This window comes from Camellia sinensis, chromosome 10 (assembly GCF_055761805.1).
Source record: "Camellia sinensis isolate YWXY chromosome 10, ASM5576180v1, whole genome shotgun sequence".
Taxonomy (NCBI): Eukaryota; Viridiplantae; Streptophyta; class Magnoliopsida; order Ericales; family Theaceae; genus Camellia; species Camellia sinensis.
Genome location: NC_138970.1, coordinates 49,705,628 through 49,722,749, shown reverse-complemented (window position 1 = coordinate 49,722,749; position 17,122 = coordinate 49,705,628). Strand labels below are relative to the sequence as shown.

Genomic DNA, 17,122 nt, shown 5'->3' with positions numbered 1-17,122 from the left:
GGTATATCTTATTCAATACAAGCGCAGTTCAACCATTCATAAAGTAGGTTAAGTCATTCACTCAATATTTTATTATGTTTTATTGAATTTTCAACCAAATTTTTGTATTGATAAATTTTCAATCTACACAGCAAACACCTTGAAGTACTTAAGCTCAAAATGCCTAGTGTCGATGATCATCGGCTTCGGCGTGAACATTTTGAAACTTTTCACATTTGGTTCAAGGAACATGCATGTATTTAAGTCTATAGATTCTAGTTACTTAAGTCGAACTACATTTTAAATTTTACATTTTCATTTTAAATAGGTCCAAACTTTGCGAAGGACTACTGATGTCATATTTTCTGAAGAGATTATTCTATTGGCAAATGGTCCTCATAACCTGCAAGGAGGTTCATCAGGTATATACTGAATGGGTTTCGATATCAAGTAAATTCCATGGATGATCGTCGAGCCACACAAAATTGTGGTGTAGCTTTGAAGGCAGATACCATAAGTTATGCTGGTCGGAAAGACAAGAATCCTTCTATGGGGTCTGTATACTATTATCGACAATTGGCAGATATTGTTGAGATTCGATATTCCAATGAGAAGAAACATGTGTTGTTTAAGTGTGATTAGATTGACAACATTCACGGAAAGAAAGAAGATGTCTTCAATTTCACGTTGGTGAACTTCAATCATTTGTTATACCGAGATGATTGAATTACCAATGAACCTTTCATCTTGGCGTCCCAAGCAAAGCAAGTTTGGTATGTTGCAGACCCGTTACAACCAGACTGGCAAGTGGTGGTGAAGATGTCTCAAAGAGGTTTATTTGATATGAGTTCGACTGATCCACAAATCGAGCCATATATGAGCCAACAATTGGAAGAAAATATAATGCTTCGTGATGAAGAAGTTAGTTGGGTGAGGGAAGCCGTGGAAGGGGAAACAGTTGATGTTCAAATAGGCTGATATTTAATCAACATCAATAATTCAATTAAGGCCAAGGTTGTAGTTAATCATCAGTTTCTTAATTTACTTTGTCTTTGTAATTGTATTAGTTCAATTAATGTCATATTATAGTTGATGACAAACCATTGTCTATGTTTCTAATGTCAATTAATGTTATATTGCTTGCAGATTATTATGGGAAGGAAGAGGAAGCCTGATCATCCCCGGCGTCTGATGTGCTACATAACAGGACATCAGTAGCACCACCATCAGAGGAGGCATCACATCGGCCACCATCGGAGGGGCCATTAGTGCAACCACCATCTGACCAGCCATCGCAGCGACCACTATTACTGGCACCACCATTAGAGGAGGCATCCCAGCGACCACCATCAGAGGGGCCATTAGTACCACCGCATCGACCACCATCAGTGGCACCACAGCAGCTACCATGTGCTCAGCCTCCACGCCTACCATCGGTGCGTCCACCATCAGTGGCACCACAACAGCTATCATCCCGACTAGAGTCATCAGCTTATGAGCCATCCGCAGGTATATAAATTTGCTTTGATTTGTATGAAAATTATTTAAACATACATTTATTTATTCTCATTATATATAACTTGTTTATTCTCATTGTATTTTGCAGACCCTTCGACTTCTTCACAGCCCACCTCAGGTATAAGAATTCGATTTGTATTCACATTATTTAAATTTTCATTTGTTTATTGTTATTGTATCTCGCAGGTCATGTTAGTTCTTCATCAACCTCGACTAGGTGTGGTAGAGGATGTGCCAAGGGCATTAGGGAGTGGGGTACTGGTACAAAGCTAGATATACAGTTTGATGAAAATTACTGCCCAATAGGGGATAACGTGTCTAAGTTAACTACTCAACTTGGCATTATTGTGCGGAATGGTAACATTGTTCCTCTTACTTTTCTTGATTGGAACAATGTGCCTGATGATATTGTTGATGCTATCTGGAAGGATGTGAAGGTAAACGTATATTTTTGTCCAAAAATTTGAATTCCAAAATTGTGTTATTATTATTTAAACTTTGAAATTGTGTTTTATAGAACAATTTGAATATATGTCCAGAGGAGTACAAGCCAATCTGCATGAAAAACTGCAACAACATATGGAAAGATCACAAGAACAAGATTAAGGCTAAGTATTTCAAGCCTAGAAATTCTGATCCTAATCTGAAGGATGATGTTCCTTTGCACATTGTGCCAAGCTAGTGGGAAGAACTTGTGGAGTATTGGTGTACTTCCGATGCTGAGGTATACAAATAAGTTACATGTATGATATGTAAACATACAAATCATATTTACATACTTACATTTGTTGAACCTGTTATAGAAAATTGCAACTAGGAACGCTAAAAATCGGCGAGCTCACGTATAGCGATCCTGATTTTCCCTTTCGTGCTTAACTATAATCCGGATTCGGTTTCGTAAGGGTGCTGTTGTCTTATCCCCTTTCTATCCCTTTCTCTTTGTGTTCAAGCTTTGGGTTATGTTGGGCAAGTTGGGAATAAGTTGGTTGTGTTTTAAAACGTAAAATCTTTGCCCAGTTTTTGGTCTCTCCGCTCGAGCGGCGCTTTTGACGCTCGAGCGGGACTCTGTTGTTGCTTGTCCGCTCGAGCAGGGGTGTTGGTGCTCGAGCGGGGAAATCACCCATCTAGTATTTCGTCTGCAGTGGTAGACGCTCGAGCGGGGGATTAGCCGCTCGAGTGGGAGTTTGTGTCTGACGCTCGAGCGGGGAGTTTGACGCTCGAGCAGGCACCATGTTTGTAAAAGTTTTGGGAGCGTGCATCTGCCGCTGGAGTAGGGAATTGGACGCTCGAGTGGGGATCTGTGAGTGACGCTCGAGCGGGGCTTTGACCGCTCGAGCGGGGCGACTTTTATATAAAGCCGAGATCCGACCTTTTTGTTCATTTTTCAACATCCTTTCTCTCTCTTACTTTTCCAAAAAGCTATTTTGAGAGTTCCTCTCACTAAAACCCTAATTTCTCTCTTAGGATTGATCTAGTAGGAGTTGTTTTCTCACCTTGGGCCTTTATAAAAGTTGTGTTGATCGTCGAGGGCTATCTTTTAATTTGAAAATTTCGGGATTTGGAGCATTTTCGTTTCTTCATCTCCTTCGTTGAGTCCCATCATTCGAGGTAGGGATAACCTACTCCATCTTATGAGCTTTGTCTTTGAATTTTAGCATTTTGATATGTTGGGGGTTGTTGAGAAATTTTGAGAAAGTTTGGGCCTTTGTGTAATTTTACAAAAGTTGGGGTTTTAAATATATAAACCTATATGCATGTTAGGCATAGAGAAATGAGATTAATGTTGGGACATTGATGGAAATGGAACCTTAGGGTTGTTTTGTGAATTATGGTAATTTATCCTAATTGGTTTAATTAATTAATGCATATAATTAATTGAAGAAAACGAGGAATTGAATTGAGAATGTTGAAATTGGGAATGTATGGGACTAAAGAGTGTAATTGAATCTTTTATTGCTCATCTAGTTGAAATGTTGATATATTATCCACTTGTGCATTTATTTCCTGCTTAGAAATAATTGCTTTGGGCTACCGGTGGAGAGTAGTGTTGATTGTTGTAGACAATGCATGATGATTAGGCAAACTAAAACTATTCATTGGATGTGTCATAGAGTATGACGGTTGATAGAATACATTAACTTTATGTATTGGTTGATTGTGCATATGCACCAATGTGTTTATATGCATTATGTGTAGACAGTTGATAGAATACATTAACTTTATGTATTGATTGATTGCGTATGTGATTCTGTGTTTATATGCATTACTTGTGTATGGGAGGAGATGGGGGATGTACTCCACGGTTTAGGAGAAGATGGGGGATGTACCTCTAAACCGGTTAATGGTTAAGGGAAGATGGGGGATGGACCTAAGGATGCAACTCATATGCTCTCCCATTGTAGTGATGATACAGCTCATATGCTTATCTGTTGAAGTGTTGATACAGCTCATATGCTTATCTATAGGAATGTTGATACAGCTCATATGCTTATCTGTTGCAGTATTGATATAGCTCATATGCTTATCTGTTGTAGTAGTGATATAGCTCATATGCTTATCTATTGAAAAGTTTGTTTGATTTGATATAGCACTAAAATGTATATCATCATCATTTGTGAAGTATGGAAGTAGTTTATGTGTTATTGATACAACACCAAAATGTGTATCCACCTTGAATTTCGAAAGTGTTCTAGTGATGAAACTATGATCTCATCAAATGTTTGGGCCAGAGTACTGAGCCTTGTTTCCAAACTCAAAGTTGAATAAGAAATGGAAGGTGAATTGTAACATAGACTTGACCGTCATGGAATTGTAATAAGATGTAAATGGAAGTGTAAGTGTTGACCATCTATCAGTTGCTAATCTCTTAGTCATTGTTCATAGTTGGTTTAGTATATTTCTACTGGGCTGTGGTTCACCCTATATGGGGACATCATTTTCAGGTACAGGTAGCATGCCACCTCTAAGGACATAGCTTGGGAGGCTAGAGGCGGACATACTTTGGCTGTCTTATTTTCCTTGATTGTATTACATATAGATTCAAGCCAAGGGCTTAAGGTGTAATTAAGTTAGCACTCTCTTTTGTAACCAAGTGTTAACTTGGAAAGCTGTAAGCCCGTAGGGCATTTGCTTTTGTGTTGTAAACATGTAATACTGTTGTAATGAAATACTCTGATGAATAGATGAATGTGGACCTTTTTTGTATCAATGCATGTCTCTATATGGATGGGTTTAATGTTATTATTTTGAGGGCGTTACATCACGGCATAGCTCATACCACAGGGCGTACTACTTTCGCTCAGATACGGCATGAGGTTTATATTTTATTGTTTTATTTTCGTATATAAATAAACATTGTATATTTGCAAATTATTTGGATTCTAATTTTCATATTTCTAAAAAAATGTAGATGACCAATAAGAGGGAGTCTTCTGATAATATGAATGTTTGGCTTATGACACATAGAGCAGATGACCCAGAGGTTATCCAAACCTTGGTAGTTTCCAAACACCTTTGATTGTATTTAAAGTTTATTTTTTATTTTTTGTGTGTCAACCATCTTAATTTGGCATATACTTGTATGTCTTATTCAATACAGGATGAGTTTAATCGTCAACTCTCTATGCTACCTGAGGATTGTCGGACTTTGGAGGCTAAGAATGCCATTTTTCATGAGTTGATAGGTCATAATGGACATGGATATTGTTGCACATACGAAAGAACTGTGCCTCAGAGAGCGGTGTATAAAGATGGTGCTGGTCCATCACAGTCAACACCCCCGCCATCGACTATTGTTCAGCTCACCCAGGAGGTTCATGTGGAGCTAAGGGATGAGTTGAGGGAGGAGCTGCGAGCAGAGTTCTCTACACATTTATAGCAGATGAGAGCTGAGATGATGGCCTTTGTGTCACAGGGGACGAGTGTGGATCCCAACAGACAGGTTCGATATAAATTAAATTGTTTGATAGTTCAATTTTCACACAACATTATGTATAAAATTCGAATATGATTAACACATTATGCATTAACTATCATAGGTTCCTGATGCATTGAGTGGCCACCGGGCATTTAGGGAATCTGCAGAAGACGAGAATCCATATACACCACCACTAGAAGATCGGGTATAAAATGTATCTTTACATTCTAAGCTAAAATGTATCTTTGCATTCTTTACATTCTAAGTTAAGAGACTTGTAGGAGAAGACGGGGCTAAAATCGGGTTCCTGGATTGGGAGTTAGAGCTGGATTTAGCACGAAACTTGGCACACACAACCACCAAGGCACGAGAGACTTTGTGGGAGAAGACGGGACTCAAATCGGGTTCCCAGATTGGGAGTTATAGCCGGATTTCACTTTAGGCAAACTAGTTCCTTAAGAAACTTGAATTCGAGGTGTTAACGCCCTAAAATCACCAAACGGCGTCGGTTTAGCACGAAACTTGGCACACACAACCGCCTAGGCACGATAGACTTGTGGGAGAAGACATGACTTCAATCGAGTTCCCGGTTTGGGAGTTAGAGCCAGATTTCGATCTAGGCAAACTAGTTCCTTAAGAAACTTGAATTCGAGGTGTTGACACCCCAAAATTACCAAACGGCGTCGGTTTAGCACAAAACTTGGCACACGCGACCGCCTAAGCACGAGTGACTTGTGGGAGAAGACGGGACTCCAATCGGGTTCCCGGTTGGGAGTTAGAGCCGGATTTCGGTCTAGGCAAACTAGTTCCTTAAGAAACATGAATTCAAGGTGTTGACGCCCCAAAATCACCAAACGGCGTCGGTTTAGCACAAAACTTGGCACGCACGACCGCCTAAGCACGAGAGACTTGTGGGAGAAGACGGGACTCGAATCGGGTTCCCGAATTGGGAGTTAGAGCCAGATTTCACTTTAGGCAAACTAGTTCCTTAAGAAACTTGAATTCGAGGTGTTAATGCCCCAAAATCACCAATCGACGTCGGTTTAGCACGAAACTTGACACACACAACCGCCTAGGCACAAGAGACTTGTGGGAGAAGACGGGACTCGAATCGGGTTCCCGGTTTGGGAGTTAGAGCCTGATTTCGGTCTAGGCAAACTAGTTCCTTAAAAAACTTGAATTTGAGGTGTTGACGCCCCAAAATCACCAAACGGCGTCGGTTTAGCACGAAACTTGGCACACACGACCGCCTAGGCACGAGAGACTTGTGGGAGAAGGTGGGACTCTAATCGGGTTCCCGGTTTGGGAGTTAGAGTCGGATTTCGGTCTAGGCAAACTAATTCCTTAAGAAACTTGAATTCGAGGTGTTGACCCCACAAAATCACCAAACGACGTCGGTTTAGCACGAAACTTGGCACACACGATCGCCTAGGCGCGAGAGACTTGTGGGAGAAGACGGGACTCCAATCGGGTTTTCGGTTTGGGAGTTAGGGCCGGATTTCTGTCTAGCCAAAATTATTTACTAAACTATCTTTGTAATTATATAGTAGTTAATTTTTTATGTTTTTCTGTAATTAAAATATTAATGCTATTATATTGTCATTAATTATTTTTATTTTGTTATTTTCAGATGTTTCCTGAGTAGTAGTTTGCTTCTTGTGGAATGCGGGCATGTAAAGATTATGACCAACTTTTGTTTTTGTAACCCACAGAAGAATCATGATGAAAACTTTTGGTTTTGATTTACGTTATTTAGATTTGTGAACAACATTATGTATGTATTATGCGACATTATGTAGTGGGATAATTTTATTATTATGAATTTTTATTTATATATTGTTATGAATGGAACAACATTATGAATTTTCATTATGTGCCAACTTTTGTTTATGTATGTATTTATATTATTATGTAATTATCGAATTTTTTTTTAGTTATTTTTCATTTAATACAAGTTATTTTCATATTTTTAATAATTTTAATACAGTTTTTTTTTTTTTGAGACGGCAGCACACACACCGTCTTAAAAAGAAAATTGAGCCAGGGTTTTTTGCGACGGTTGCTTTACTGTCGCAAAAGATAGGGGAATTGGTTGAAAAGTAGGGCCTTTTGCGACGGTGTTATTGTCGTCGCCAATAGTCCTTTAGCGACGGCATCAAGTGTTGTCTCAAATAAACTTTTACCGACGATATTTTTGTCGTCGCAAAAACCCTTTTAACGGTGGCAACACAGTGCCATCTAAAAAAAACCCAGATTTTTACGCATTATTTGCGACAGAATTTTTCCGTCGCAAAAAAGGCATTTTGTCGTCGCAAATAAAAAGTGACGGCATAATGCTAAAACCTTTTTGCAACTCTCTTTGTTGCAACCCCCCACTTGTCGTCGCAAAAAGCCACTTACCGTCGCAAAAAACCTTTTGAGACGGTGTTTGGGGTATTTGCGACGGCGTTTTGCCATCGCAAAAAAGCAATTTTTTTGTAGTGAAAGTACACTATGGCTCTTCATGAGGGTGTGTCACGTGACACACACAATATGTCACGTGACACGCACAATGGGTGTCACATATCAACAAAGTACACTAAGACTCTTTATGCTTTTTGCCTTGGAGTGTCATGTGACACACACAATGGGTGTCACACATCAACAAAGTACACTAAGACTCTTTATGTTTTTTGCCTTGGAGTGTCAGGTGACACACACAATGGTTGTCACACATCAACAAAGTACACTAAGGCTCTTTATGCTTTTTGCCTTGGAGTGTCACGTGACACACACAATGGGTGTCACACATCAACAAAGTACACTAAGGGTCTTTATGTTTTTTGCCTTGGAGTGTCATGTGACACACACAATGGTTGTCACACATCAACAAAGTACACTAAGGCTCTTTATGCTTTTTGCCTTGGAGTGTCACGTGACACACACAATGGGTGTCACACATCAACAAAGTACACTAAGGGTCTTTATGTTTTTTGCCTTGGAGTGTCATGTGACACACACAATGGTTGTCACACATCAACAAAGTACACTAAGGCTCTTTATGCTTTTTGCCTTGGAGTGTCACGTGACACACACAATGGGTGTCACACATCAACAAAGTACACTAAGGGTCTTTATACTTTTTGCCTTGAGTGTCACGTGACACACACAATATGTCATATGACACACACAATGGGTGTCACACATCAACAAAGTACACTAAGGCTCTTTATGCTTTTTGCCTTGGAATGATGTATGTCACGTGACACACACAATGGGTGCCACACATCAACAAAGTACACTAAGGCTCTTTATGCTTTTTGCCTTGGAATGATGTGTGTCACATGACACACACACGGAAGGATATAATTAACCACTCAATGTTACCAAACAAAGTAAATAGGATCAACTGGTAAGATATTTCCCCACTAATAGAACTAATCAGGACAATAGAAATAACCTTAGGACCAATCGGTAAAACTGTTTGTGAGATAAGATTTATTGGTAAATATCCCGTGAAAGTTTTTGCAACATTACTATAAAACAATATAGTGTTGATAGTTTTTTTTTTGTTGGCCTAGTGGATGAGTTACTATTTTACCACATGCGATATGGGGTTTAAGCCTTATTTATGTGTTATGCAACTTTTTCATCTTATGGGTGTGAGAAAAGAAAAGAAAAATTAAAATAAAATTTGAATAGAATGATTAAAATAAAATTAGACTTAAATAAAATGCATTACTTAAGTCTTATTTTTGTTGGCTTAGTGGATGAGTTACTATTTTATCCGATAAGATGTCCGCGTTTAAGTCTTATTTATGTGTTATTCAATTTTTCCTTCCAATGGGTGTGAAAAGAAAAAGAAGAAGAAGAAAAAGAAGAATAGAATGATTAAAATGAAATTAGGCTTAAAGTGTAGATACTAAATTATTCAAATTGAAACAATAAAATAAAATTAAAATTTGAGTCCAGATATAAAGATTAAGAGTCTAATTTATCCATATTTAAAACAGTGGTGCTACATTCACCAATTAGTATATTAATTAGTGTACCAACAGTAGTTATGACATTATTATTTACCCCACTCATTAATCACATTACAAATTCCAAAAATTTCTTAAATTATGCCATATCATCAATTGGTACACTAGTTACTATATCAATTGATACATATAGCATTATTAAAAACACTTTTTTGGGGGGTCTAAAAGTCAATACCAAAGCGCTTTGTCCAATGGTCTACAAAAACTTTTCTTGCTTGAAGGCCCGATAATAAGGGCCCAAAATATTCTTTTCTTCATAAAAGTTCATAAAACTTCACCTCATACAAAAAGCCCAACGAACGAAAGTTCTCCGTTTGAGAATTGATAAAGACATGTATAGCATATCAGACATATCCTCACATTATAGCATATGATTCTTTAATTTAAGTGCAAGTTTAAGAAGCCTAACATCCCAGTTAAAGAGAAAATGAATGAAAAAAACAAAAGAAAGAATGAGAGAGGAAGAATAATAAGAGCTCAATGTTATTATTACTTAAATTTGTTTTAGTTGCTGTGTTAAAACATTTAGCACCAACTCTCATGTTTCTTTGTCCAAGTTACATTAAAAACTAATAAGGATTTTTAATCCAAAGAGGCCAGAAAAGGTGAGGTTTTGCTCAAAAAACAAAATCAAAATAAAAGAACAAAAGACAGAAAAAAAGAAGAAAAAATGGTAATGGTACACAAACCAAAACTTTTATATAAAATTTTCATACAAAATGATGTCATTCCCTGTGATCATTTAATCTCCAGTTAAAACACCCACCATTGCCTTTGTAGTTTTCTAATGCAAATCTTCCAAATATATATGTAGAGAGAGGTTATGTATAGCGATCCCGGCTGTCCCTTTACTGTTCTGTTGTATTCCGGACTCGGTTCCGTGAAGTTGGTAGTTGTATCTATCTTGTTGTCGTCCTTTGATTCCACTTGATTGAGTTTTAGGATGTTTTGGGAAGGGCTGTTACAGGTTGGTTAAGCGTTGGTTTCAATTCCTTGTTGCCCAGTTTTTAGGCGGTCCGCTCGAGCGGGTCTTTTTGCGCTCGAGCGGGGATTGCACACTCCCAGTTTTTCGTGTCCCTGCAAAACTTCTGCAGATGTGATTTCTACGCTCGAGCGGGTTTCTTTACGCTCGAGCGGTAGCGCTCGAGCGGGTTTGTTGACGCTCGAGCGGGTAGTGCCTTTTTGGTATAAGTTCTGGGAGGGGGAAATCTACGCTCGAGCGGACTGGTTTCGCGCTTGAGCGGATGTGCTTTATTCTTGTGTCTTGGCGCTCGAGCGAGTCCTTTTGCGCTCGAGCGGACCTAGTTTTTGTTCTTGACGCTCGAGCGTTGTGTTTTCCGCTCGAGCGGGAATGTCGTATATCAGTTGGCAGCTGGGCATTTTAAAATCACTTTTTACATTCTCTCTCTCTCTTACTTTCCCAAAAAGCCATTTGAGAGCTCCTCTCTCTAAAACCATAACTTCTCTCCAAGTATTGATCTAGCTAGGGTGCTTTCCTCACCTTTGGCCTTTACAAAAAGGTTGTTGATCGTCGAGGGCTATCTTTTAATCCGAGAAACTCGTGGTTTGGAGCAACTTCGTTTTCGTCATCTTCTTCGTAGGGTGTCATCTTTTGAGGTAGGGATTCCTACTCACAACTATGGGTTTTGACCTAGATATTTGGGTATTTTGTTAAATGGTTGATTTTGGGAAGTTAGGGTTTGAAAATGTTCAAAAGGGGCTTTTATTATTTTGATTCAAAAATATGTGTTTGGGTTTCAAAATAATGATTTTGTTGTTGGTTGGTGATATATAGGCCATTGGGCCAATATTGGGAAATGGGGTAGAAAACCCCAAGTTGTTGAATTAATTAATTGGTGTAATTAATTTGAGGAAATTGTGGTTATATGGAATTGAGTTGGAAATAATGCAATTGCGTCATTATATGGTTGAATAGTGGAGTTAGATTTGTTAATCGCTCACTTTTGAAAACATTGATATTCTATCTGTTGGAGCTTTTATTATCTGTTTAGAAATAATTGCTTGGACTACCGGTGGAGGGTAGTTTCGATTGTTGTAGACAATGCATGATGATTAGGCAAACTAAAACTAATCAATTGGATATGTCATAGAGTATGACGGTTGATAGAGTACATTAATGTTATGTATTGATTGATTACGTATATGACCTTTGTGTATATATATTGTGTGTGGGGGAGGAGATAGGGGATGTACTCCACGGTTTAGGGGAAGATAGGGGATGGACCTCTAAACCGGATGTTGTTTAGGAGGAGATAGGGGATGGACTCCACTGATACAGCTCATATGCTTGTCAGATAATGTGATGATACAGCTCATATGCTTATCTTTGGAAGTATTGATACAGCTCATATGCTTGTCATTGGAAGTGTTGATATTGCTAATATGCATATCTGTTGAAATGTGGATATAGCTTGTATGCTTATCAGTTGAGATGTTGATACAATTAGTATGTTTATCTGTTGTATAAATGGGAGATGTTTAATATGAGTCATTGTCTCATATAAGTGGTTGGCCAGGTTCTGAGCCGTTGATGAAAAATGTGTAACTGATAAGAAATGGAAACTGAAATGAAACTTGAATATATGATCATGAAATGGAAATGGATTATGAATTGGTTTATGGAAATTGAACATTTATCAATTGCCAATGTCTTAGTTATCGCTCATACTATGTTTAGCATATCTCTACTGGGCGTTGGCTCACCCTTTATGGGACATCATTTTCAGGTACAGGTAGCATGCCACCTCCAAGGACCTAGCTTGGGAGGCTAGAGGCAGGCGGATTGTTTTGTTTATATTCTTTTGGTGTATTACATGTAGATTCAAGCCAAGGGCTTTATATGTAATGAGTTAGTACTCTTCTTTTGTAACCAAGTGTTAACTTGGAAAGCTGTAAGCCCGTAGGGCATTTGCTTTGTTAATTAACATGTAATACTTTTGTAAGGAACTACTCTGATGAATAGAAGAATATTTATCTTTTATACCAATGCATATCTATGATGATGGATTTTAATGTTATTATTTTGAGGGCGTTACATTATGTCAATTATAATCTTTTAGAAGCCACCCTTCTGAGAGCTGTTCAAGGTTCATGGTAGTGGAAAACATAATACAAATTAATTGGAAATGCATTCTAATCAATACAGTTGGTTCAATCTAGTATGCAATTGACAATAGAACCATGGTTAAGCAAGAACAATTAAGTACGTAATGGCACCACTACAAGCTAACAAAGACTAAAACCAAAAAAACTACGTCACTTTGGAAGAACACAGATTAGATGTAGAACACAAACATGAACAAAGAAATGTTAACACTAGACAAGAGCAAGAGAGGCAAACATGAGAAAGTAACCAACCTGACAATCACTTGTAGTTGAAAGAAATCACCCACCACCAACACACCAATCTCTGAAAATGCATCTTCCTCCAGTAAGCTATGTCAAAAAAATTAAAATTAAAATTAATAAGAAACAGAGGAGGGGAAAATAAACTCTCAAAGAAATGAAATAAATGAATCAGAACAAATTATAAACAGAAAAAATTATAAACCGCTTTCCAAACCCCAAACCAAATATTCAAAACAAATCCATGATTTATGCCACAAAAAACCCTCAAAAAGACTTTAGCCAAAACTGTTAAGATGGTCAAAGATATCCCAACATTTATGGGATAAGTATGTATTGTGATTGCTATAATATATTGTTGTAATTAGCTGTAGTATTTAGATTCCTATTACATTTAGATTACCTAGAATAGATTAGCATGATTGGGGGAATTTTCTTGTATAAAAGTATACCTTCTAATTCAATGAAAATTAATTCAGAAGAAAAACATTCTATTCTTTTTTGCATGGTATCAGAGCAGGGAACGATACCCTAGCACTCTGTTCTTTGCTCTCTTTCACTATTTCCCATCATCATGGCAAATGAGCAATCTTCGAATAGAGGCAAGCCCGATGCCGCCAATCCATATTTCCTTCACCATTTCGATCATCCCGGCATGGTGCTTGTTTCCAAGCCTCTCAATGGGGATAATTATTTAACCTGGTATAGAGCCATGACCATCTCTTTGAATGCCAAATCCAAATTGGGTTTCATTGATGGAACCATCACAACGCCAGATGCCAAGACCGAACCAAATGATTATGCATCATGGAAAAAATGCAACGATATGATCCTATCTTGGATTCTTAATTCACTCACACCAGATCTTGCCGATAGTGTTATTTTTTGAAACACTGCCCAGGAGGTATGGGAAGACCTTTGGGATCGTTTGTCTCGAAGCAATGCCCCACGTATTTTTCTGATTGAGAGGGACATCGCTTGTCTCACTCAAGATCAAATGACTGTTGCAGCTTACTACACCAGGCTTAAAAAATTGTGGGATAAACTGGGATCCTATAATGATACTGTTTGCTCTTGTGGGGCAGACCATAAGCGACGCCGATTGATGCAATTTCTCATGGGACTTAATGAGTCTTATAGTGCAATCCGAGGGCAGATCCTCTTAATGAATCCGCTTCCTGATGTTGCCAAGGCTTACTCTTCTATTGTCCAAGAAGAGAAGCAACGAAGCCTAGGTGCTGCATGTGAAATCACGGAGACCTCAACCATGGTTGTTCGAAGGGATGAACCGGTAGCTCTGGCTTTTCGACATGGCCAAAGTTTTTCCTCTCACTCCAACTCATCTAATCGAAAACCTTTGCATTGCTCTTACTGTGATCGAGACCATCATGTGCGAGACACATGTTGGAAATTGAATGGGTATCCCCCAGGACACCCAAAACATGCATCAAACAGGTCCAATCAAGGAGGCATTCATTCTAAACACAACAACAATCATCAATCTTCGGTCAACAATGTCAAGGAAGGTTACAAGATATCGGAAATACAGTCGGTGACCAATGGCTTATCTGATTTGCAAATCAAGCAAATATTATCTATTGTGCACAGTCAAAACACATCTCAATCCACCAATCCTAAGGCTAATGCTGCCAGTGCTTCTTCAGGTTTGTCACAAGTGTTGTTGAACCTCCAACAATTAATTATCAATAGTGGTGCCACAGACCATATTACTTCTACTCCTGCTCTACTTGTCAATAGTAAAGAGAACACTCTTTTGTCACCCGTTGTTATGCCAAGTGGAGAACATGCTCCAATCACATCTACTGGAACTTTACCCTTGAATTCATTTATTTCTTTGAAAAATGTGCTTGGGGTTCCATCTTTTAAGGTGGATTTAATGTCTGTAAGTAAAATTGCAAGAGACCTCAATTGTTCCGTAACTTTTTTCCCTCATTGGTGTGTTTTGCAGGACTTGATGACGAGGAAGACGATTAGTTTGGGTGAACAACAAGACGGACTTTATTACTTGGTTGCGTTAGCATCGGAGCAGCCACACCATAACAATCAATCCACAGCCGCCATTACTAGCCGTTTATCCTGCTCTCAAGGCAACGCCTCTACTGATTTGTGGCATCGCCGATTGTGGCATTTATTTTCCTCTAGATTAGATTTTATGGAAAAAAAAATTGTTACATTTTCCTTTCAAGTCTAATAATGCTTGTGATATTTGTGCACTTGCCAAACAGAGTCAGCTTTCTTTTTTTCCTAGTTCAATTTCCTCTGTGAGACCTTTTGAATTAATTCATTGTGACATTTGGGGCCCTTACAGAATTGCTTCTCTTTCTGGTGCTAAATATTTTTTAACTATTGTGGATGACTATTCTAGATTCACATGGGTTTTTTTTATGCAGCACAAAAATGAAACCCAGCCTTTACTTACCAATTTTTTTACTTGGGTCCACACCCAATTCAATGCCTCTGTCGCTACCATTTAGGTTGATAATGGTGGGGAATTCTTTTCTATGCGCGAATTTTATAAACAACAAGACACCATTTATCAAACTTCTTGTACTCTACACCTCAACAAAACGGGGTGGTCGACTGCAAACATTGCCATATCCTTGCGTCCGCTCGTGCCCTTCGTTTTCAAGCCCATCTCCCTCTACCTTTTTGGGCCAACTGTGTTTCCACTGCTGTCCATATAATTAATCGTTTGCCCACACCACTCCTTTCTCGCCAAAGTCCTTTTGAACGGCTTTATGGCAAGATTCCTTCTTATTCTCATATTCGGGTTTTTGGGTGTCTTGCATATGCTACTGAATTGCATGTTTCTCATAAGTTCGTTCCCCATGCCAAACGTTGTATTTTTTTTTCTTATCCGGTTGGCCAAAAAGCTTACAAACTCTATGACCTTGCCACTCATCAGGTGTTCACTAGTCGCGATGCTGTTTTTCATGAAACCATATTTCCCTATGAGTCCCCTCCATCCTCTTCCCTAAATTCTGCCCCTGTCCTTCCTCTCTCGGTGCCTGATGCTACTCTTTCTACTGGACCCCATTCCTACCCCCATCCCACACACCCCAGTCCTCGACCCAGTCTCTTCTATTTCCCCTACTAGCCCTGTTCCACCACCTTCCGCCAGTCCTCCTCCCGCACCAGCTTTACGTCATTCTCAATGACATCCTGTTCCTTCCACAGCTTTATGCGATTATGTTTGCAACCAAGTGACGTCTCCCAACCAATTGTCGCCTTCGTCATCTCGTTCCCCACAAGGTACACGCTATCCTTTTTGCAATTATCTTTCTTATCATCGTTGTTCACCACCCTATCGCTCCTTTCTTGCTACTATCAGTCAGGATATTGAGTCTACATCCTATGCCGAAGCCGCTCCTCATTCCCACTGGCAAGCTGCCATGCAATCTGAATTGGCCACTTTAGAGGCCAATCACACTTGGTCTCTCACTTCTCTCTCTCCTGGCAAGCAACCCATTGGTTGTCGTTGGGTTTATAAAATCAACTGTCATTCGGATGGTACTATTGAGCGTTATAAAGCTCGTTTGATTGCGAAAGGCTATAACCAGATGGAATGTATCGATTACCATGACGCTTTTTCTCCCACTGCCAAAATGATTACTATTCATTGTTTATTAGCTTTGGCCGCTACCTAGAATTGGTCTCTTCACCAACTTGATGTCCAAAATGCATTTCTTCATGGTGATCTCCATGAAGAAATTTATATGTCTTTGCCTCCTGGTCTTCCGCGACGGGGGGAGAACTTAGTGTGTCGCCTCACCAAGTCGTTATATGGCTTAAAGCAAGCTTCTCGTCAATGGTTTGCCAAGTTCTCTCAAGCTATCCAGGCTACCAGTTTTGTTCAATCTAAAGCAGATTACTCATTGTTCACATGTTGGAAAGGCACATCCTTTACAACCTTGTTGATATATGTTGATGACATTATTATTACGGGTAATGATCTCACTGCCATTTCTGCTCTTAAACAATTTTTGTATAGTCGTTTCCAAATTAAAGATTTGGGTGAATTAAAGTATTTTCTGGGCATTGAAGTCTCTCGGTCAAAGAAAGGTATTTCCATCTCACAACAAAAATACACTTTGGAAATTCTAAAGGATGGTGGTTTTTTGGGCGCTAAACCTGTGAACTTTCCCATGGAGCAAAACATTAAGCTCTCGGATGAAGGTGAATTACTTTGAGATCCATCGCAATATAGGCGACTTGTTGGACACCTAATTTATTTGACCATTACCCAGCCGGATATCACCTATACGGTACATGTCTTAAGCAGATTCATGCATGCACCACG

General features: G+C 38.9%; 1 protein-coding gene across 1 annotated transcript; it reads left to right on the top strand.

The window, feature by feature from the left end:
* The first annotated feature begins 13,375 nt into the window (after positions 1-13,375).
* On the top strand, positions 13,376-16,469 carry LOC145800372 (uncharacterized). The gene is made up of 3 exons (XM_082890034.1): positions 13,376-13,676; positions 13,812-14,909; positions 16,000-16,469. Exons 1-3 carry the CDS (start codon positions 13,376-13,378, stop codon positions 16,467-16,469), a joined length of 1,869 nt encoding a protein of 622 aa, XP_082746160.1.
* Positions 16,470-17,122: the final 653 nt, after the last annotated feature.

What these genes read in the sequence shown, in the direction of transcription:
- LOC145800372 (XM_082890034.1), top strand. Translation starts at nt 13,376, where the DNA reads ATGGCAAATGAGCAATCTTCGAATAGAGGCAAGCCCGATGCCGCCAAT. An exon ending in CACACCAGATCTTGCCGATA is followed by an intron (nt 13,677 to 13,811) that starts GTGTTATTTTTT and finishes TGACTGTTGCAG; the next exon opens with CTTACTACACCAGGCTTAAA. An exon ending in CCGTTTATCCTGCTCTCAAG is followed by an intron (nt 14,910 to 15,999) that starts GCAACGCCTCTA and finishes TTCCTTCCACAG; the next exon opens with CTTTATGCGATTATGTTTGC.